At 40.9% G+C, this 22,178-nt stretch overlaps 2 protein-coding genes across 3 annotated transcripts; both read left to right on the forward strand.

Moving 5' to 3' along the window:
• Nucleotides 1-556: 556 nt before the first annotated feature.
• On the forward strand, nt 557-12,856 carry usp48 (ubiquitin specific peptidase 48). 2 transcript variants are annotated; one of them, XM_062986278.1, is made up of 28 exons: nt 557-645; nt 1,328-1,462; nt 2,015-2,135; nt 2,341-2,482; nt 2,639-2,766; nt 3,837-3,961; nt 4,871-4,979; nt 5,303-5,436; nt 5,708-5,787; nt 5,933-6,112; nt 6,222-6,356; nt 6,458-6,607; nt 6,906-7,106; nt 7,226-7,340; nt 7,990-8,132; nt 8,226-8,297; nt 8,446-8,570; nt 8,662-8,784; nt 8,881-8,942; nt 9,094-9,204; nt 9,701-9,831; nt 9,911-10,017; nt 10,262-10,366; nt 10,440-10,616; nt 11,057-11,182; nt 11,259-11,307; nt 11,937-11,963; nt 12,241-12,856. In XM_062986278.1, the coding sequence occupies exons 2-28, from the start codon at nt 1,329-1,331 to the stop codon at nt 12,261-12,263; spliced, it is 3,135 nt and encodes a 1,044-aa protein (XP_062842348.1). In that variant the 5' UTR covers nt 557-645; nt 1,328; the 3' UTR covers nt 12,264-12,856. The 2 variants fall into 2 exon arrangements, with proteins under 2 accessions (XP_062842348.1, XP_062842349.1); XM_062986279.1 differs by lacking the exons at nt 9,911-10,017; nt 10,262-10,366; nt 10,440-10,616; ... (2 more) ...; nt 11,937-11,963; nt 12,241-12,856 and having other exon boundaries at nt 9,706-9,823.
• Nucleotides 12,857-14,177: 1,321 nt separating this feature from the next.
• zbtb40 (zinc finger and BTB domain containing 40) lies at nt 14,178-21,908 on the forward strand. The gene is made up of 15 exons (XM_062986127.1): nt 14,178-14,252; nt 15,686-16,203; nt 16,378-16,402; nt 16,721-16,949; nt 17,351-17,423; nt 17,502-17,653; nt 17,812-17,971; nt 18,352-18,732; nt 18,823-19,029; nt 19,744-19,908; nt 20,223-20,437; nt 20,665-20,824; nt 20,923-20,976; nt 21,121-21,350; nt 21,618-21,908. Exons 2-15 carry the CDS (start codon nt 15,693-15,695, stop codon nt 21,813-21,815), a joined length of 2,760 nt encoding a protein of 919 aa, XP_062842197.1. The 5' UTR covers nt 14,178-14,252; nt 15,686-15,692; the 3' UTR covers nt 21,816-21,908.
• The last annotated feature ends 270 nt before the right edge of the window (nt 21,909-22,178 follow it).

A 22,178-nucleotide genomic window follows, 5' to 3' on the forward strand; every position in this document is an offset into this window, starting at 1 on the left:
TGATCTTGTGATCTTGTCCTGGTCTCGGGTAGTATAGGTCTTAATTTTGTCCTGGTCTTAGTTGGTATGTGTATTAATCTTGTCCTGGTCTGGGCTAGTACAGGTCTTAATCTTGTCCTGGACTCAGTTGGTATGTGTCTTGATCTTATCCTGGTCTCGGCTAGTATAGGTCCTGATTTTGTCCTGGTCTCAGCTAGTATAGGTCTTGATTTTGTCCTGGTCTCGGTTGGTATAGGTCATGATCATGTCCTGGTATCAGTTGGTATAGGTGATATAAAATAGACTTGTTAGTCTTTAAAATGTGATAAAACACTGTTTAATTACTTAAGACTGATGTCAGAGGCCCTGCGATTAAGTGGCATCTTGTCTATTTTAAGCGTGGCTTTAGTTTTCTGAATCAAAAACCAAGAATCAGAATCAGAATCGACTCCTTAGATTCAGGAATCAAACAGCCTCTCGGATGAACCCTACGTCAGACGCAGCAATGCGCCCTACGTCACTACGTACGTCTGAAAGCAGTTTGAAACATAGGAAGGAGAAATATTTATTTAAAAACAGAGACAAGCGCGCTAAATACAAATTACTGAATAAAATGTGAAAATATTCTTCATTATTAATAACCTCTACATTTATTTTAAAAATCCGGTAAATATAAAGAAGTTTTGCATGCACATTTAAAAAAAATAATGTTTGTTGCTATCGTATCTAGGTTAGCTTTTAGCTAGCGAGCTAACTGCGTAGCGCAATAATAATAATGATTAAATAGCCTTAGCCGCTATGCTAATGCTAAACGAGCTAGCAGAAATGCTAAAGTAAAGTAAGCAAATGTATTAAAGTCGGTTAATAAGTTACTGCCTTGATATATTTATGATTTTTACTTGTGGAATTATTTTCCATTGAACAAATAATTAAGATCTACTGCGACATGCAATCTAGGCTGGCTAGGCTAAGCTAATACAGAACTCAATTCAACAGAACTTTTGTTTTTATATCTTATTGAGCTGCTATTTATGGTTCTGCAAAATATTACTTTCAGGATGAACAAATGCATATTTATTTTATAATTTCTGTTTTAAAAGAATATCTCTACATGACTAGTTTTAGAACATGAATAGTTTTAAAATTACTGATGTTATTTTATTATTATTATCATTATTGGATGAATTAAAATGATTCATTTTTTAAAGACTGCTACTCAGGTGCATCTGGTGAAATGGATTTATAATCGTTAATGCTGTTTATATCATCATCATTTCTGTATTTACAGGATTTCTCCTCTTCGGCAGGTGATATAATGATGTTTGTTTTTGTTATTAATATTTTGTAGAATGGCTCCTCGGCTGCAGCTGGAGAAAGCCGCTTGGCGGTGGGTCGATACAGTCGCACCAGAAGAGATCACACAGGAACATATCGAGTTAGCGTACCGTATCGCTGTACCCACCTGCAAGAGAGGAACGTGCAGGTAATGAGTTAGATTTTGTTAGCTGTCACGGGGCTGTCAGACTGTTTAAGGCACAATGGCACTTTTGTTTGCTCTGAAGGGCATTTAAATGATTAGAACTGATAATTTTTTGAACTTATCAACACAGGGCACCACCACACAGAGCTCAAGCTTTACTCTCAGAGGTGCTACTTGGCCGGACTAGGTGCGCAGCAGGCACAGTTGGCTGTGTCTGTGGGAGGGAAGCGATTACATTGCTTGTTGAAATGTGTTGTAAATGTAATGCTACATGTTGGGTAGTATTCTTCTGTCTGTTTCAATATTGTTTTGGCACCTGTGTGCCACCTGTGAGACACTTGAGTTTATCTGATGTGAATCCTGCATAGTCAAATCATTTTCCACTAGGCTCCTTATCTGTAACATTAGACTTTTGTTTATACTATATACTCTCTGAATAAAAAGGTAATGATTGGGAACTGGGCATGTGATTCAAGCAGAAAAGGTCAGAAATAAGTAGGAATTTTTAGTGGTTAAAGTGTTACATATATTATGTTTTATTTTTGTTTCCCACAGGAGAAACTGCAAAGGGAATCCTAACTGCTTAGTTGGTATCGGTGAACATACATGGTTGAGGGAAATCAATGAAAATTCCTTCCATAACATAGACGATCCAAACTCTGAGAGAAGAGACCAGGTATGTTCTAATTTTGGATCAAAAAGATGATCTAATGGAAGCCTGATAATAAAACATTTAAGTTTGCTCTAGTTGCTGTATTGGGAAACGTCTCCTGTATGACTTTCTTAATAATTATAATTTTTTATTCCACTAGTTTTATTAATTTAAAAATAATTTATGAACATGTTATTAATTTTCCCCTCTTTCGGCTGTTCTTTTGCAGAACACGTTTGTCGGTTTAACAAACCTCGGTGCCACTTGTTATGTGAACACTTTCCTCCAGGTGTGGTTCCACAATCTGGAGCTGCGCCGAATGCTCTACCAGTGTAACAACTCCAGAGCTGAAGTGCACAATGCGGTGTCAGGTATGTGCCTGCTTTAGGATTCCACATTATTTTATTGAGTGCAGATGGCTACTTCAAGAAAGCAGACGTGGATAGCAAGAAATGTCTGTAGAAACTTTAGCACCATCAAAATACATAAAACATGCTCTCATCCAACCATGGCTTGTGTATCCACAGATTATGAACCAAAGACGATATGTGAGCACCTGCAGTACCTGTTTGCACTGCTGCAGAACAGCAACAGGAGATACATCGATCCCTCGGGTTTGGTAAAAGCACTGGGACTTGATACGGGGCAACAGCAGGTAAACGTGTGAATATGGTTGGTTTAAAAAAGCAGAACTAAACAGAAAAATGAGTTATAACGTAGTTATTACATAGTCATTCAACAGTGTAGCGTTAAAGTCAATTGTCACTTGTACGGTACATGTATGTCATGGCAGTTGGGGCTTTTTTGGAAAATCCTTTGGGTCAAAAATATACATACAACAGTTTGGATTATTCATTTTGTGGTGTAAAAAGTTTAACTAAATTGCCTCCTAGTTTTCTGTTAGCAATTCTGATTGATAATGATCAACACATGGTGTTTAGGTGGCACAGAGACAAATGACATTAACTCAGTACCTATATATATATATATACACAGTGGTCCCTCGCTACTTCGCGGTTCGCTTTTCGCGGACTCGCTGTTTCGCGGGTTTTCACTTAAATATTAGTGTAAAATATTTATCGCGGTATTTTCGCTGTTTCGCTGGTTTTTGCGGTACTCGTTCTTCACATGCGTAGGATGAATACTGTACACACCAAAAACGCAAAGTAGGACCTACCCAGCGGCCGCTTGAGACGCTACTTGCCGACGTGAGATTGTAAACGACACATGATTGGTTGACTGATGGAAAGCAACCAACCAGAGAATGCTGCTCTGTCTACCAGTCGCTGATCAAATTTTAAAAATTACGTATCTAGGTTTAAGAGTTTAAAACACTTTTAGTGTACAGTATGTATGAACATTTAAGGAGTGTTTTAAAAGAAACAGGTACAGTGGGAAAGGTTATTAAGGGAATGGGAAAGTGTTATGTAGTGTGTAAGTGAGTGGGGAGGGTTTATAAAAACTTAAAATAGTGTATAACTACTAAAATAATGTATAAATATTAAAATAGATATAGCGTCGCTACTTCGCGGATTTTCACTTATCGCGGGTGGTCCTGGAACGGAACACCCGCGATAAGTGAGGGAGATGTTACTCCTAAAACTCACTTGGTGACTATCTTCAATTTTAGTCTAGACCTAAGCAGTGTAAAATAATAATAATCCTCATTAGTATTTAAATAAGGATAAAATCCTAAATATAAATATCGATTATCTGTTGTTTTAGGATGCACAGGAGTTCTCCAAACTTTTCCTTTCACTTCTGGAAGACACCTTGTCCAAGCAGAAGGACCCAAACCTCCAAAATGTGATCCAGCAGCAGTTCTGTGGACAGTTTTCATACGTCACTGTGTAAGCTTCTGAAAACTATGCATGTTTACATTCTGAAATATATGGCCACCTAAAACCATGGGCATTGATATGTAGTCCATCTTTCTTCCTATGCCCATTCAGTCGGTAGAGCATTTGTGAGAAAAGGCCTTGTTTTATCACAGTATCATCAGTGTTTCAGTTCAGCCCAAAAGTGTGTATTAGACTTGAGGTCAAACACTGTCCACGGGGGCGTAATCATGCTGGAACATGAGAAAGCCTTTCCAAAATTCTGCCACAAAGTTGGAGGCATATAATTAATTTAATAAATTGCATACAATTCAATACTAATTTTATCCTCTTAGACATGACCGTGGCTAAAACACTCAAACTTTATAAATGGAAGCGGTGTCCATATATTTTTGGCCATACAGTTTACTTTGTACTTTGTAGAAAATAGTGAATACAGGTGAAACAACAAGCAGTAAAGAACAAATACGCCCAGTTTATGTCAGAAACCCGAGATGTTCTTTTAATTTAGAAAGAATTTAAGATGCAGGTCTCTTTATTGCTGGGTTTATAAAGTCAAATGTCTGAGTTTTTGTGCTTAAATATGTTAAATTCGTTTTGGTGCCAGCTAGTATTTTTACTGAGTGTTTATAGCGCTCTTTTACTCAGATAGTGGGGTGTTTAATTTGACTGTGCCTTTTATATCGGTCTGATTGACGTTTATTTGTGTATATAGGGTAGATTTACTTTCCTGCTATTCATTTAGGCTTTTGTAGATTGAAATGCTAGAAGGTTTGTAGTTGAAATCCAGTGTCTCCCAGAGTCTCCCACAGTCTCCCAGTCTTCTGTCAATTTAACGTGTTTTGTATGAATGGCAAAAGTGTTCTTGTTGTGTTCTGTGTCATCGCATTGGCTGATTAACGTTTTATGTTCCCGAGACAGATGTAACCACTGTGGCAGATCGTCTGCTTTACCATCTCGGTTCTACGAGCTGGAACTCAACATCCAAGGGCACAAAAACCTGACGGAGTGCATCACCGAATTTCTCAAGGTGACCATTATAGCTACATTATATGGCCAAAAAGACAAAGACGACTGATCACGGATCTGTTAAACATGGTTAGATTTTATAGCACAAAGGCAGTGACTAAAACAGGCTGTGTTCCCAATTGCAACCCACGATATTGAATAATTTATCTATATACCACCAAAACAATTGAAGAGAACATGACACATGCAAAAACGAATAACTATATATTATAAAGCATAACTTGTTAAGTGGCTGTAGCATTTAAAAATCGCAGCACAGACAGAATTCATATTTTTTCTACCTAAAAACCGTGTTTGTCTTTCTGGGTTTGTTTTTTTTTCCAGGAGGAGAAATTAGACGGGGATAACCGGTACTTCTGTGAAAACTGTCAGAATAAACAATGTGCCACACGTCGGATCAAGCTCCACAGCCTGCCACGGACACTTAACCTTCAACTGATGCGTTTTGTGTTCGATAGGTACGAATGCAGGAATCTTAGGGATTTGATGTGTCAGCATGACTGACAGGAGAGATAAACACAAAGAGTCCAGCTCAGACCGGTAGTTTTCATGGTGCTGTTTTTTAGGCATATAATGCACTTCTATTATACAGTATACTTCTTTAATTATTCTTGAAGTGTTTCTATATTGTTTGTAATTGTAAGAATGATACTATGTTATACTATATTAGTACATTTTAACACTGGGGTGCAGTTTTAAATAACAGGGTTGTTTATTTTGTATTTGTAGGCAGTCTGCTCACAAGAAGAAACTGAACACGTATATTAGTTTTCCCGAGGTCCTTGATATGAGCCCATTTTTAGGAAAAGGTAATTTGTTTCTATCCATGCCTTTAACATGCCGCCTAATGGTGCCGCATATATTTAATTTCCTTATTATAAATCTACAGCCTCATGCTCTGAAATAATGCAAATGAACGCATTTCTGTCATCGTATTTGGTGTCGCATTTCCAGACGAGACGTGTTTGTATGAGCTGAGCGCTGTCCTGATCCACCGGGGTGTGAGCGCCTACTCGGGCCACTACATTGCTCACGTACGGGACGCCTGCACCAACGACTGGTACAAGTTCAATGATGAAGAGATTGAGAAGATGGAGGGCAAGAAGCTCCAGCTGGGCATCGAGGAGGATCTAGGTAACGCTAAAAAACAAGATAATGTGATTTAAATCTAGACAGTGTATCTGTTAAATAGACTTTGAATTTAACTGAGCATGCACACACTTTTTTCTTTACTTTCTGTCAGCTGAAACAGCCAAGTCTCAGACGCGGAGGCCCAAACACAGCAAAGGCTTTCACTGCTCGAGAAACGCCTACATGTTGGTGTATAAACGTCAGGAGGAACAGGTGGACCAACCACAGGCAGCCGTTGAGGTACCAGGTATGATGTAGCCGTGTGTGTGGTGATATATGTATGTATGTATTTAATATTTAAAAAATCCTTTTCTATAATTATATATCCCTGTATGTGCCGTTTGAAAGGCTTTCTCCAAAAGCTGGTGGATCAGGACAATAAGAAGTTTGAGGAGTGGTGCAGTGAGATGGCAGACATGAGGAAGCAGAGCGTGGATAAAGGCAAAGCCAAACACGTCGAAGTCAAAGAGCTGTATGAGCTGTTACCACCAAAAGATGGTACATTTATAAAGATATTTTCATACTGGCTAAAGCATTTGAAGGTGCGCTGGTCAATATTTAATTAAAATGTGAAAACATATGAAGACTACATTAACCCTTATTTAAAAACCAGCGCGAATATGAGCGACCAGCATGCTGTACGTGTTACTCAGACGTTCATACAGCATTAAAACCAGGGCTCTTTAAAAGCACTTCAGGAATTTGCTCATTTATATATCATTTGCACCAGACAGGCACAAATTCCCACCTCGTTTACATAAAACGTGACACATTTTTGGGTCTCTGTGCTTCGTAGGTGAGCCTTATGAGTTTGTGCCTCTGGATTGGCTAAAGAAATGGCTGGATGACTCGACAGCCATCAAAGCCATCGATAACAGCCCGTTTCTGTGCTCACACGGAAATCTGCACCCGGACAGTCTCGGCGAGGCTAAACGTATCTCACACAGTGCTGCCGAGATCCTCTTCAACCGCTATGGTGGAGGACCCAGAATAGACGGTGAGGATTTTCTACTTTTGCTTTTCTATAAAATAATATAATGCTATTAGTGACTTTAATTAAATTATATAGACTAACTGTGTGACTCGGTGTCGTTGTGGTTGATCCGGACTGTGTAGGGTCGTTTCTGTGCCGAGACTGCGTGGCCAGACGGTGCCATGTGCTGAGGCTTAAAAATCAACTGACTAAAGACTACAGAGAAGTAAGCAACCTCGCTAAGGACACACTGAAAAGGTACAGCTGCTTCTGTGCTGCTGTTACAGGGGAAGCCTAATTATTCTGCTCATTATTTTTCTAAATGTTTTGAAAAGAAAAAAAACAGAGAAATTAGTCATTTGATTAACGCTGTCGGTTTAAAATGTCATTTCAAGTGAAGGTACAGAATACAGATCTCAGATCTGATCTCATTGCGGTACGGGGAGTGGACCTGGATTTCCCCACGTTATCTAGTCATTTCCAATTCCCGATTGTTATCGCATATCACAGTGGCAGCAGGAGGTGACCCTGTCCGACCTTCCGTCCCTTTAACACAGCCAGTTGTGTTCGTGTGGACGACAGACCAGGTTGGTGGCTCTGCTGGGATCTGAACTCGCAAGTTTAATCCCTAAATTGCAGCGCCACATGAGTCCCCAGAAAAACATTAAATCATGTCACATTGAAATGACAAACAGGGAGGGAGGCTGCTTGGCATCAGTATAGAGTGTGTCTGTATGGAGTTTTGCATTATGCCCTAATATAAGGGAGCTTATTAGAGGAAGACCTGCAATATACTGGCAACATCTATTTTATGATGTTTTTTATCGGTATATGACTTTATTGCAGATAATAATCATAATAAACATGATTTCTGAAGTGTCTGGTCTTCTGGTAACGTGTGTTGCAGTGGTGAACCAGGCTTCTGGGTAGGGAAAGCTTCTATAAAGCAGTGGAGGCAGCTGGCTCTAGAGCAGCTAGAGGAGGAGGAAGATAGGAGCACCAACAGCGACTGCAAAATGAACGGAGACGACAACTGTCAAGATCTGAGCGGTAACGAGTTTGGGAATTATTATACGCTATCATCTCTGCACTGTGTGCTGTCTACTTAAAAAGGAGCTTGTCTTCATCTTCTTTACTTAATAGAGGACGTGAGGGAGAATAACAGAGATAATGAGGAGATGAAGAACTTTAATGAAGACATTCTCTGCCATCATGGTTAGTCTTTTTTTTTCTTTCTAACAACGAGCACCTCATCGGTAGGCCAGTGTGCCTAGGAAAATTGGAAATATGAATTTGGTGCAAAGAAGAGAAAAGGGGTGCTGAGCAGCAGAAGTGTAGATTTGAACATTACGTTTTGCTGCAGGTGGATTGAGTATTCAGGAGACCGAGAGGCGACTGGTATCAGCCGAGGTGTGGAGCAAGCTGAGACTTTATTTTCCTAAAGCACCCGAGTTTACAGAGAAACAGGAGTCCTGTCAGCAGTGCACGGTACTCACACACTAAACGACTCGCTCGTTAAGAGAAAAAACCTGCTGAGGTCGTCGTGTACACAACGGTAAACTTGGCTTGTGCTTCTCAGAGGCTGGAAGTCGAGGGTAAAGAGAACGAGGCACTAAATCGAATGATGGCCAACGAGCAGAAGAACTCCTTGCTCAATCTCTTCCATGAGAAGAATCGTCCCTCACTGCAGAAATGGCCACAGGTATGATTTATACATCCTAAAAAACATTAGCATGGTATAGTTTTTCACTCTGCATTATTTATACATTTCTTAAAAGCTTTCTGGTTGTGTTCACAGGACACAAATATCCTGTACATCGTTCCTTTATTCTTTGTTGAAGAGTGGAGGAAATTTATCAGGTAAAATCAACTATATTATAATTATAACTTTGTTGTTATTATTATTATTGTAGGCGTCGGTAAAATGCTTAACTGATTAACGAAAGCTGAAGTGATCTTGATCGCTATACGTGTATCTCATTTGTACTTTTAATACTACACATCACCACAGGAAGCCGGCAAAGTCGAATCCTGTGTCCAGCGTCAGTAACAGCATCCTACTGTGCCCTCACGGCGGCTTCATGTTTACCTATGACTCCATGCTTCAGGGCGATGGCCAGCAGTGAGTAACTTCTGACCTTCACCTGGAAGAATCTGGATGATTATATGTAGGGATGTAACGATTAATAATCGATTCAAAAATTCCACGATTGAAACAGATTTGACATGTAAAATGAATCGATATTCACTTTAAACAGCAGAGGGCGCTGGCGCTATACACCTCGCCTGGTTGACGTCACTTGTGCTGTACGCCTGGTTGCCAGATTCGGGTTTTTCAGCCAAATTGGGCTCAATTCAAAATAGTTTGGCATGGTTTGTACCTACCTCAGAAATAAAAAGGCACTCGTTATTTAGATACATAAAAGATAATCACAAATATAGTATTTTTTTTGAGAGAAATAATAAAAGGAAACTTTGTCATAGGTTGTCGCATCGCATCGTGGGTAGAGTGTATCGTTACATCCCTAATTATATGTATATCTGGCTTACATCACAATTACCAGTCCATGTTAATTAGCAACCTGCTTGTGTGTATGTTTTTCTTTATGATTGCACAGTATAGCTCTGCTCTGGCCTGCTGAATGGGAGGTGATCTGCAGGCTGTTCTTGGTGGACCAGCCCATTTCCATCTGCAGGACTGAAGATACGACACAGGGCAACGGGAATGTGCTGTACCAAACCCAGCCAGGTAAAACACAACTTTTAAGGAGTTGTGCTTGCTGTAGAATCCGTCACGTACTGATGTGATTTATATGATTTCTCCTTAGAGCTGTGTGGAGAATGTCGCGAAGGCTTTATATTTCAGCAGCAGAGAGACCTGCGGGAGTACGCACAGGCCACTGTTTATGTACGAAAGGTCATCGACAGTAAGAAGGTTAGATTTCTCCTTCTGAACACTTTAGAACACTTATATGGCAAATTTGACTTAATAATATGTACATTATTATTTATCTACATTATTTTTAATATCTTATGATGTTGAAAAGATATGACTTAAGCTTTTTAGCCAGTGTTAATTCTGCGAGGTCCAAAGTTCTATTATTGTTACTGGATCTTCTGCATCTTTAGAACACTTATTTTAAGCTTTTTATTCCTCTCTGTATTCCACTCATGTGTAGATGCTTAAGGAGCCTGTACCTGAATTTAGCATGAGCGGATCTGAGGCAGAAGAAGAGAAAGAAGAGCCCAAAATAGAAGGAGAGAAAGATCCAGACTTTAACCAGGTGACCGATATCCACAGCGATATCAACCCGATATCAATAAATATTATTTCTAACCTGCTCTGCTCGTGCGCAGTCCGAGGATGGAGCGAAGCGGCAGAGGCTGAACGAGCCGAGCGCTGCCGTCGCCGTCGCCGCCCCTGCTGCGGTGGGGAAATCTGGGATTCGACGCAGCCAGCGGCACCGGAAGCTGCGTGGAGAGAAAGCCCTCATCGTCTCCGCCAACCAGACCCTAAAGGAACTCAAGATCCAGGTACAGAATGCCTCAGAGGTAAACTGTATGAGCAAAATTATCTGGACACTTAACCATGAGCTGTTGAATATCACTATTCCAAAGTCACAAGAGTTAATAGCCCCTGCCTTTGCAGCTATAACAGGCTCCACCACTTGTTCTAAAGATTTTAGCCCATTTGTGAAGTCAGGCACTGATGCTGGATAGGAAGGCCTGGCCAATCAGTATTACAATTCATTATGAACGTTATGGACCTGGCGCCTTCCACCAACTGTGGCCATAAATAGAATAGTTGTAGTCACCTGGTAGCAATGGGTGTGACACAAACACACAAACTAAATAATAAGGTGTGGTGCCCATATAATTTTATTATTATTATTATTATCAGTTATTGCCTGAGGTTCAGTGTGTACCAGTGTGTACCAGCGTGTTTGTTTAGCCCATCCCTTCTCTATTCACAGATCATGCACGCATTCTCCGTCGCACCGTTCGACCAAAACCTGTCTATAGACGGCCGCTTGTTAACCGATGACTCGGCTACACTAGGCAGCCTCGGAGTGTTTCCAGAAAGCATCATATGTCTGAAGGTAAACGTCTGTTCCAATATTGTAGTCAGAGATCTGATGCATTTTGCTGATACACGACGGCTGTTTCGTTTCACAGGCTGATGAACCTATTGCAGATTACGCTGCTATGGATGATGCATACCAAGGTACGATCTATATGTATAAAGATACACTAGACTTCGTAGACTAGTTTGGATTGGACTAGTATATTAAGCATTACAAGTGACAAAATCCTTGATATTTCTCCCTCTTTCTCCTGAGAGAATTTCAAAAGAATTTGCCTTTATTTTTTATTCCGAACTTGGTGGAGGGCTCGTACTTTATCCACACTCATTCTACATTGAGAGATCATTAGCAGGAGAAAGTAAACAAGGCGCAATCTGGCAAAAATAATTAATGTGAGGGTGGCACAGCGGTCTAATGCACTAGCCCACCACCAACACTGAGATCTAGAGCTCTCCTTAGTTCGTATCTCAGCTGTGCCATCGTCTGCCTTAGGGGGAAAGTAGAATTGGGTTCCTAATTGTTGCTGCACGTGCTGCCTCCTCATACATTTTATTTATTATTTGTTTGTGCAATTAATTGTCTTTGTGTTAGGCAGCAACATCCACAGTTCATAATTTAGGGTCACTTTAATGAATGCACAGTATCACAGAATAGTACCACCCTGGAATTAGCGGTCTAGTCTTCAAATTCATTCAAAATTATTAAACTGCGTATTAATGCTGTTTATCTTTGCATTAAATCTAGCTTGTGTGTGTTTTTTTTTTTTCAGTCTGTCTACCTGAAGAAGGATTTAAAGGTAAGATTCACTTTTTGCTATCTGTATCTGAATATACGAACGCAATAGTAGGTCCTTGATCTTTTAAATGGAACCACATGTTACATCAGGGTCCAGAAGGTCTCAAAACTTTTACTGGAGGTCACTAATGACAGATGTCGTAATTGATTGTAAATTCTGAGAATGTTGTGAACCTTTTTATTTATTGTAAGAATAATAAGAATAGAATTGAGTAAAGACAAAGATTGCTGGGTTATTAAGAACATTTTGCTCACTAACATTGTGCTTATCTTTGCAGGTACTGGTTTATTGGGACACTGACCGAAGCTCCTCAAGTGAATCGGCCCTAACAGTGTTCGGCGAACTGAACAGCTTGAATTTGATTTGAGGGACAACTCTTTCGTTTGTTATTCGATGCCTTGTAACATAATGTTCTAGCTCATTTAGTGTCTGTCTTTTTTCGTTCTTTTTTCCGAGATGTGTTGGATTTTAATATTTTAAGATGTTAATGCAGTCTGTACATGCACACCTTGACTGTGAACAGATACGGGTCGAGACCTCATATAGCAAGCTCCAACGTCACACTGTCTCCAGGTTTGTCTTTGGATTAACGTCAAATTGAAAACTCTGGACATTTGCGTACAGAGGTTATTTCATTTAGCAGTTAAACACGTGTACACACTCACACACACCCTGCAGTGAAGCTCAAATGTACATAATGCATGAGCAACTTCAATATTAAAATGTGTCTGTGTAGCTGTACAGAAAACACTCGTACCAAAAGAACTTTATTAAAATATTAAGGCATTTCCCAGAATCCTGCAGAAATAGATTAGATCATTTTGTTCTTCTACTACTTGAAATATTATGTGCGCATGTGTGTGTGAAATATTCCTTTCTGTAAATCTTTCATATGGGCAATAAAGTTACTTTTCTTTTTCCACGTGCTCAGATTTACTCATTACATGTGAGATACAGTTCTTTTATAAACTTCTTTTATTGTTATGGAGTTCTACATTATATATGCATATATCCACTAAGGTTACACACACGGTGTATTTTGATTCGTACTGATTGTTTGTTTATGCATTTTCTCCTGACTTTTTTGTGTGTGTATCCAATTACCCAACTGCATTATGCTTCCTCTCTACTAATGTTGATCTCCACTCTGGTTGAGGAGAGCCGAGACTGACACACGCCCCCTCTGACACGTGTGCAGTAGCCCAGAGGTCCCCAACCTTTTTTTCCCCCCAATGGAATGGTTTCATATAAGATATAACGGTATTACTCACAAATGAGCCATTTTCGCTGCAGTGAGACGCTGCTCCCACCTAGGGGTGATTAGAAACAATAACACCCATAAAAAAAGTAGTGTTTTCATTGCTGATGTAGCGATCTCTAATTATTTATTCTTTCTGTGCGGCCCAGTAATAAATGACCTATGGACCGGTACCGGTCCGTGGCCCGGTGGTCGGGGAACACTGCAGTAGCCGACTGCATATTTTCACCAGCACGAGGTGAGTTCATATGCGGATGCATTGTGTATGAAGAGCGCATCATCCATCGACTGTGCAGGCGCCATCGATCAGCCAGCAGAGGTCGTAATCGCATCAATTATGAGGATTTCCGTCCGGCTCCCACCCTGTATAAACGACAGCCAATCGTTGCCACGTGAGTGCCCGTATTAACGATAGTTGAGTATTCATTAGAGTTAAAAACTAATAACAATGGTTGAAAAACATGATCTGATGAGTCATTTTAATCAGGGGGCGGCACGGTCGCCTCACAGCAAGAAGGTCCTGGGTTCGATCCCCAGGTGGGGCTGTTCGAGTCCTTTCTATGTGGAGTTTGCATGTTCTCCCCGTGTCCGCGTGCAAGTGAGGTGAATTGGAGATACTGGATTCTCCATGAGTAACTACCGTTCCTGTCATGAATGTAACCAAAGTGTAAAACATGACGTTAAAATCCTAATAAACGAACAAATATTTTAATCAGAGGTGTTTGGGACTTGGGTTTGAATCTCTAGTCAATCAGTGTGGAGTTTGCCATGTTCTCCCAGTGTGCACAGATAGACTGGCTAAAAAAAGGATGAATGAATAGATGGATGTTTATTAAACAACAGAGTTTTTTCTCACTGAGTGTACAGTATTATTATTCATATACTGAGAGATACTTCACTGGTGTAAGCAACTGGTGTGGGCATGAAATGGTGCGCATGCGCATAACGCGTTCTGGAGCAGGAGTCGCCATGTTGCTGCTGTTGTTGGTGAAGTTTAAATAAAGAGCTGCAGGATTTGAATCACACTGAAGGTAAAGAGAGCAGCATGGCTGATGTGTGCTGTGGTGTCACTGTCACTGCACAATAATAACCGAAATAATCGGGGTTATATCTGTTTTTAAGATAAGGTCACAGCATGTAGTTCATTATAGTATAGCTTTGGTCTGTTAGCACAACATGCTAACGGAATACATTAAGATAAACGGTTGTTTATTAAGGTGAATTGCCTATAAATGTTTAATTTAGCACTCATGCATCAACAGTGTTCACACAATCTGCACTGTAATACAGATCAAACCTTCCTCCAGTCCAGTGCAAACAACTAATTTTGTCTAGTACAGTCAATATTTTTCCTTTGATGTTTGTTTGTTTATTAGGATTTTAACGTCATGTTTTACACTTTGGTTACATTCATGACAGGAACGGTTGTTACTCATTACACAAGATTCATCAGTTCACAAGATCTTATCAAACACAGTCATGGACAATCCAGTATCTCCAATTCACCTCACTTGCACGTCTTTGGACTGTAGGAGGACACCGGAGCACCCGGAAGAAACCCACACGGACACGGGGAGAACATGCAAACTCCGCACAGAAAGGACCCGGACCGTTCCACCTGGGGATCGAACCCAGGACCTTCTTGCTGTGGGGCGACAGTGCTACCCACTTAGCCACCGTGCCGCCCTTTTTCCTTTTAATCTGTGCAATTAACAGTGAAGCAACCAACAAAGTGAAGCTATCTGGCTGAAAGTATTTGAGCACTTCAATGTGTGCATGATAAACATCTCATTCCAAAACCATGGGTATTAATCAGGAGTTGGTGTATAGTTAGATGTTGGAACAAGCCTGCAGGGATTTAGTTTGCATGTTCTCTCCGTGTCTGTGTGGATTTCCTCCGAGTGCTCCGGTTTCCTCCCACAGTCCAAAGACGTGCAAGTGAGGTGAACTAGAGATACTAAATTGTCCATGACTGTGTTTTATATTAAACTTGTGAACTGATTAATCTTGTGCAACGAATAACTACCGTTTCTGTCATGAATGTAATTAAAAATGTGCGTAAAACATGACGTTAAAATCCTAATAAATACATGGTTTATGTAGATTGCAGAGCTATAAACACGATTCTATAACCCTGTTGGCAATGAGTGTGGCTAATATAGCTAAATCATCTAGTTAGAGGGGTAAAAGGGGGGCAAAATAGAAGAATTAATTCATCTTTAGTATTTTGTAGATTCACGCTTGTCGTTTCAGGACTTGCTTCCACATTACAGTGCCATGCCAGTAGGCAGATTGGCTACTCCTGATTGCTTCTTGAAGTAGTGAGTAGGTGTAAGGTGCCAGGCTATAAAATGGTACCATATTAAGTTGTGCTCTTTATCATGACCAGGATAAAATGCGAACTGAATATTAATGACTGAGTTTTGGTTCTCTGTAATGAGTTTGTTCCTCTCCACCTGCTCAGGTGCAGCATGGAGCTCCCGAACTACAGCCGCCAACTGATGCAGCAGCTTCACACTTTAAGAAAAGATGGCCAGTTTTGCGACTGCACCGTTGTGGTGGGCGATGCGGTTCATTCAGCTCACAAAGTCGTCCTGGCAGCTTCCAGTCTGCTCTTCAAGTCTTTGCTGGACAGTTCGGACAGTATCTCCATCGATACAACAGTGGTCAGTCCACTGGAGTTCTCATCTCTGCTGGACCTGGCCTACATGGGTAAACTGGCACCGGGCCGGCATGACTTTACCCGCGTCGTTGCTGCCGCTGACAGCCTGCAGATGTTTGACGTGGCCGTCGGCTGCAAAAACGTACTCGATGATGTCATGAAACGGACGCAGAACCACGGTTCAGGGTCTGCAGTTTCATCTGATGATGCTAAAGCTTTAAATAAAGAATGCACAAATGTTCCTGCTTTCAGTCCTCGTGAGAGAGAAGAGCTGGCACCTGATTCTGCTCAAATCCAGAAAGATTTGGCTTTACAGGAAGGTACTTTAGAATGATCTGGGTTTTTTGGACAATTTAAAGCAGTGTTGTTATATCCACCATTTCCCATCTTTGGTTTGTTAGTTACCTAATGACAAAAGTACAAAGAAATACTTTCACTGGTCAACCTCACTGTATTTTGTAATTATAAACAAATTTAGTATTTGATGACTGCAGCACACCCAAAACAGTTGGGACAGAGGCATGTTTACCACTGTGTTACCTCATCTTTTCTATTTATTCAATTTTTAATAGTTTGGATGGAATTTTTGCCCATTCTTACTTGATACGAGACTTCAGCTCGTAAAATGTGCACCAAACATTTTCAACAGCAGAAAGATCTTTAAGAAAAACAAAATAAATGTGTGTATTGGATAGATTTCAATGAGTTTTAATGAATTTTTTGTACAATATTTTTTTTTATTATTGATTGATTACTTTATTGATCTGTAGTAATTAAGTCAATTAAATTTTTATACTGCAACATGGAAAAAAACATAAAGCCACCACCTTAAAGCAGAACCATTTTTACCATTGAAATATCATGGTATAAAGATTATTATAAATACATTTTTGCATTAGTATTTCTTAATTGTCAGACCTGTGGTGTGTACATTTTGTGCTCAGACAAGGACAGTGTGGAGCTGCTGTATAAAAAACGAGATGAGCTGATGAAGACCCTGCAGGAGATTCAGCCGATGATTAAACCCCTCTCCGTCTGGGACACACTGCCCATCCAGCACAGAAATGTAAGACATGATCACTAAATGCACTAAATGACTAATTTTCATGTTACAAATATACTAATGATACACTAATGGCACCAATTAGCAATGTGTTGATTTGAATAAATAATGTTCTGTTGAGAGGACAACACAGGTTTTAGAAAGACCCAGATAAAGTGGAGAATCAGTAGAGTTATTACACTGTAATAAGCCGGTCTACTATCACAAAATCATAGTTCAAAAAAAGTATTCAGTCATCCATGTGGTGGTGTTTAGTGTCTGAAATGTCACAAACCTTAAAATATAATCACATTCTATATAATGCTCTTTGTAGCAATAATAAAACGACTTAGGAATGAATGTCAATCATATCGATCAGGTTTTGGGTGAGACAGACTTCCATCAGCCGTATGATCTCTGTGCAGGCCTTCCTAATACTGCTGGACCAGATGAAGAGCCTCAAGTCTGAAGTGGAGTCAATGCTGCTGGACCATAAAGGTAAATTCTGTCTTTATAAATGGTTTCAATTGTTCCTATTTTCATGTGTTACAATCATTCACGATTCCTGTGTTTCAGTCACAGATGGATCTTTGGACGAGTCTTTCAAGTCTTCAGAATCCCAACAGTACCAAAGCTCAAAACTTACAGAATACATCGCCGGTGTGGACAACATTCATAAAGTGTTGACCCAGGCAGCGGATACATGCACGGACGAGGCTTTAAAAGAGGTTATTATATTCTTTCTTTTTTTGTATTTAGAACTTAGATTTTCTCAGCTTGTGACATTTTCTTAGCAGTAAAGTGACTGCTTGATGGATTTTGACATCTATGGATAGAATCATCTTAGCACCATCTGCATGATTTTTGCATGATTCTTGGCTTGCAGGTGCTGCTGGAGTGTGGCGGAGAAACGAGCTGCAGGGAGGTGTTGAGGAAGGTAGTGAGTGTGCTGAGTGAGAGAGAAATTGAGGAAACGTTAGTGCTGCTGCTATTGAAAAAGATGGAACAAAACACTGCAGACATGAAGGAACCCAGTGACACTGCAGGTCTGTGGATCCTCTACTGAAAAATTTTTCTACCTTTCACTACGCTTTAGGGAAACAACGGCACAGGGCAAGAAACATTTTGTATAGGGCACTCGTCCATCACAGGACAACGCAAGCCCACCTATTTATTCATTTGCTAAGGTGGAATTTGGCCCTTAGTGTTATACAATGCTAGGCATTTAGCGTATGAGTATGCTTATGATTTTATTTGTGAGCATTAAAGGTTATAGACATGTAAATGCATGTCTAGCTTGAGGAACATTGTCAGGTCTTTTTCAGCCTCTCTGTCTTGAAATACACTTACTTAGAGCTGAGCTATTTTAGTTCTTTGCAATAATAAGAACTAAATAATGACCAGACGCTACTTGTCTCTTAAACAGAAGTGAAATATGGTCCACCTGCTCAGATGGCTGCAGGTTTGGAGAACGATAAGAAGGAGGATAAAGAGGAGGAGGAAGATGAGAAGGTGGAGGAGAAGAAAGATGGCACCCGGAGGAGGAGGAAGAGCGTGGTTGTGTCCTACACGTGCCAGTGGTGCAAAAGGATCTTCGACTTTAAGTGTCGTTTGCTGAAGCACAGACAGAAGTGTGTGCTTTCTCCTGACAGAGCTCAGCGCTGTACCGAATGCTCCCTCACGTTCCCATCGTCGTCGGCTCTGCAGCAGCACGGCGCCCAGGCTCACGACGGCCCTCCGGCTAAGAAGAAGAAACCCCCGCCTGTACAGTGCGATATCTGTGGCAAGGAGTTCAAACACCCGTCTGGTGAGCACGTACACTGATTATTCTTGGTCCCTCACCGCTTCTAAGCTCGGGTGGCGGGTTAGATTTTGATGATTTGATGTCGTGTTGCAGGCCTGCTGTACCACAAGCGCACCGAACATCTGGAGGAGAGGCCGTACGCGTGCGAGGACTGCGGTGCCAAGTTTGCCGCCAACTCGTCCCTGAAGAACCACATGCGCCTGCACACGGGGGAGAAACCGTACCAGTGCGTACACTGTGACATGAGGTTCACCGTGGCTGCTTCGCTATCCTACCACACCAAGAAGAAACACGCCGAAGGTTCTGCCACCAAACACCGCCAATATGCATTGTACAATCAAAACTAAATTAGACTTGTGCTTGGTATGTCTGGAATGGTTGTACGAGCCTGAAGATTAGACATAATAGAGCTGCACATCATAGTTACAGCTAAAATAATTATTACTGTCGATTGCATTTATTTTCCAGTAGTTATTTAGCCAGTTTTGCGTATTGAAACACGTTATCAGTGCACGGGTAGCGCAGCAGTAAATTGCACCAGCCCACTTCCGCTGGGATTCAGGGTTCGAAACCCCAGTGGTGCTGTCAGGCATCTACATACACACACGACATATGAGTGTGTTACTGCATTGCGCTCAGTGATTCTAAAAAAGCCATACCCACCACAACCCTGACCAGAAATATTATCACAACAGACACACATTAAACAAAATCAGCTACTGCAATTCGGTGCGACACTTCCAGCGTTCTGAGGACCTGTAGTTTGTGGTTTTCCTCGGAGTTCTCCAATGTCTTTCTTCGAGTCCCAGTCCAGGATGCGTTGGCTCCTGACCGATTGTGACTCGGTAAAAAAATAATTGAAGATGAAGGAATGATAATAATTAAATATTACAGTTAGTTTTGTGTAGCATGATCAGGTACAGATGTTAATAATGTCAGTTGTTGGGTAATTTTTTGGTGAAATCAGTTGATTTAAGATTCTCTTTACATGATAACATCCTCTCTCTGTTTCAGGGAAGATGTTCGAGTGTCAGTACTGCTCGGCCACGTTTGCTCAGTCCATCGAACTGACGCGGCACGTCCGCACACACACTGGAGATAAACCGTACGTATGCAGACAGTGTGGAAAAGGCTTCAAACAGGCTAACGGTCTCTCTGTGCACCTTCAGGCCTTCCACAGTGAGTCCTTCTAACTTCACACACAACAAAAAGATGCTTGATTGTAAACACGAATGTGACTTAAGTGCATCTGCTCTATATGGTGAAAAGACTAGAAGGTGTTCTCCAGGTTGCTCCAACCTCCTACCACAAACCATCCAGGATCGTGTTAGAACATTCAGCTGTTCTGAAGTCGAGAACTGATCCGCTCTTTTATATAAACATACTTTTATACATTTCTGTTCTTTTATTACTTAGCATTTAACTAACCTGTGTTTAATCTGTCCTCATCCTGAACCTGACCTGAAGCTCAGCACTCTTATCTTGTGTTACAGGTGTTTCAGATCCTCATGACTGTCAGAAGTGTCGGGTGAGCTTTAGCTCTCTGGATAAACTCCGTGAGCACATCCAGGAGGTTCATCCCAAAGAACTGCACCAGTGTCCTGAATGCAGCAAGATCTTCAGCTCTGGCGCTCAGCTCGATAAACACATGAGCACCCACGATGGCAGCAAACCCTACAGATGTAAAAACTGCAACAAATCCTATCAGGTCAGATCATAGAAATCCAACACACTGTACAAATCTGATCTGTATGAGTCCGAGCCAATCACTTTATGATGATTTCTTTTGATTTAAATATTTGTTCCAGGTATCTGAATATTTGAACCTACACAGTATTTATGCTGCAAACAAAGTAGTCTTCACTGATGAGGTTTAACAAAATGCTAATCATATCATTAATCATTAATCTATAAATCTTGTCCTGTGTGTATCAGACTCTGTCAGGGTTGTGGTACCACAATCGTACTATCCACACAGACATGGTTAAGGCAGGGGGCAGTCGGCTGGTCTCACGTCCACTGCAGTGCAACATCTGCGCCATGACTTTTTGCAACAGGAACAGCCTGTGCAGACACCAGCTAACCAAACATCCAGGTGAGAATGGATCCTGCTGCCCCCTTTCGCTTAATGATGTGCAATGCATAATAAATACTAATTAAAAGTGTTAACATAAGTTATTATTTCTCTTAAAGAAATGCATAATGTTGCTGAAGGGGTGGATGAAAAGGTACCACAGGCACCACCAGGTACCACCATTGGTTTAACGAATCAAAATTTCCTTGCTGGTCTTTATAGTCTCAACATAAATGCTTAAATATAACCTATCTTAAAGTATTTTTATAACTCCGGAGGATCAAACCTAGGTGCAAGTGTGTTTTGTGTATTTACAGATGCTCCTCAATGGAGGTGTGCGTACTGTCCTCAAGTTCTGAGCAGCGAGCAGGAGTTACAGCAGCACATATCGAGTGAACACATGAACCAGCAGGGATCTTCGTTTACCTGCGCCGCCTGCGCTCTGTCCTTCGCCTCCGAACCTGAGCTCCAGCAACACTTCCTAGCCAATCATGTACAGATCATTCAGGAGGAGAAGCTACATGTCCAGCACTCGTCCTCACAAACGGTAACTTTGAAGACACCCTGTAATCAGACCTGACACCTTGAAGGTTTATATTCCTGAACACACACTTGCCAAATGAATTCCTAATAAGTTTCATCCCCAAACTGTTTCCATAAAGTAGAGCACAGTTTCCTTCAGTGTTATTATATACTGTAGCCTTAAAGCTTTTACTTTACAGGAACTAAAATTAAAAACAAAGCCCTGCTCCAGGGTCGAATGGTGGTCTGCTATACGTGTGTGGATTTCATACCATGTTCCTCTTTCATTCAGGTCATCCAGACAGACGATACCTTATCTGAAGGGGTGGCGCAGTTAGTCGGACTCGACCGGTCGCAGTCGGATGATTCTCAGGTGTTTGTTGCTGTGGGTGATGGACAGGAGGTGATGAATACACCGGGGGTCGTCACTGTCAATATGGAGGACTTACTGACAGGCAGAGTCGCACTGATCTGTGAGGAGAATCAATAGTTGGTAATGATGTCAAATTAAACGAAGGTGCGAACATCATGAGCACACTGTAGTGGAACTGAGAGCAGTTTTAATAAAATGGTTTTCTCCTCATCATTATTTTCACTACTTATTATTACTTTAATGTCTTCTTGACTATGACAAGAATAACAGGGTTGACGAGAATGTAATGAAACTACTGTCATGGAGATGCAATTTTAACGCTTTACCACCAGATGCCACCATTTATATTCACATGATTCGTCATTTCTCTGGAGCTTCACTTGCTATAAATGTAATAACAGCTTCATTTGACATAGAAACAAAAGCTGCTGTAAAATTGTAAAATATTTCAGCCACACAGTCTAAGCATGAGGTTTATTA

The sequence above is a fragment of the Trichomycterus rosablanca genome, chromosome 24 (assembly GCF_030014385.1).
Source record: "Trichomycterus rosablanca isolate fTriRos1 chromosome 24, fTriRos1.hap1, whole genome shotgun sequence".
Classification (NCBI taxonomy): Eukaryota; Metazoa; Chordata; class Actinopteri; order Siluriformes; family Trichomycteridae; genus Trichomycterus; species Trichomycterus rosablanca.

Excerpts from the sequence above, each read along its gene's own strand:
- usp48 (XM_062986278.1), top strand. The coding sequence starts at position 1,329 with ATGGCTCCTCGGCTGCAGCTGGAGAAAGCCGCTTGGCGGTGGGTCGAT. Across the intron at positions 2,136-2,340 it reads ACTCTGAGAGAAGAGACCAG|AACACGTTTGTCGGTTTAAC; the intron begins GTATGTTCTAAT and ends GTTCTTTTGCAG. Across the intron at positions 7,341-7,989 it reads GCTAAGGACACACTGAAAAG|TGGTGAACCAGGCTTCTGGG; the intron begins GTACAGCTGCTT and ends CGTGTGTTGCAG.
- zbtb40 (XM_062986127.1), top strand. The coding sequence starts at position 15,693 with ATGGAGCTCCCGAACTACAGCCGCCAACTGATGCAGCAGCTTCACACT. Across the intron at positions 19,909-20,222 it reads GCACCTTCAGGCCTTCCACA|GTGTTTCAGATCCTCATGAC; the intron begins GTGAGTCCTTCT and ends CTTGTGTTACAG. Across the intron at positions 20,438-20,664 it reads ACTGCAACAAATCCTATCAG|ACTCTGTCAGGGTTGTGGTA; the intron begins GTCAGATCATAG and ends TGTGTGTATCAG.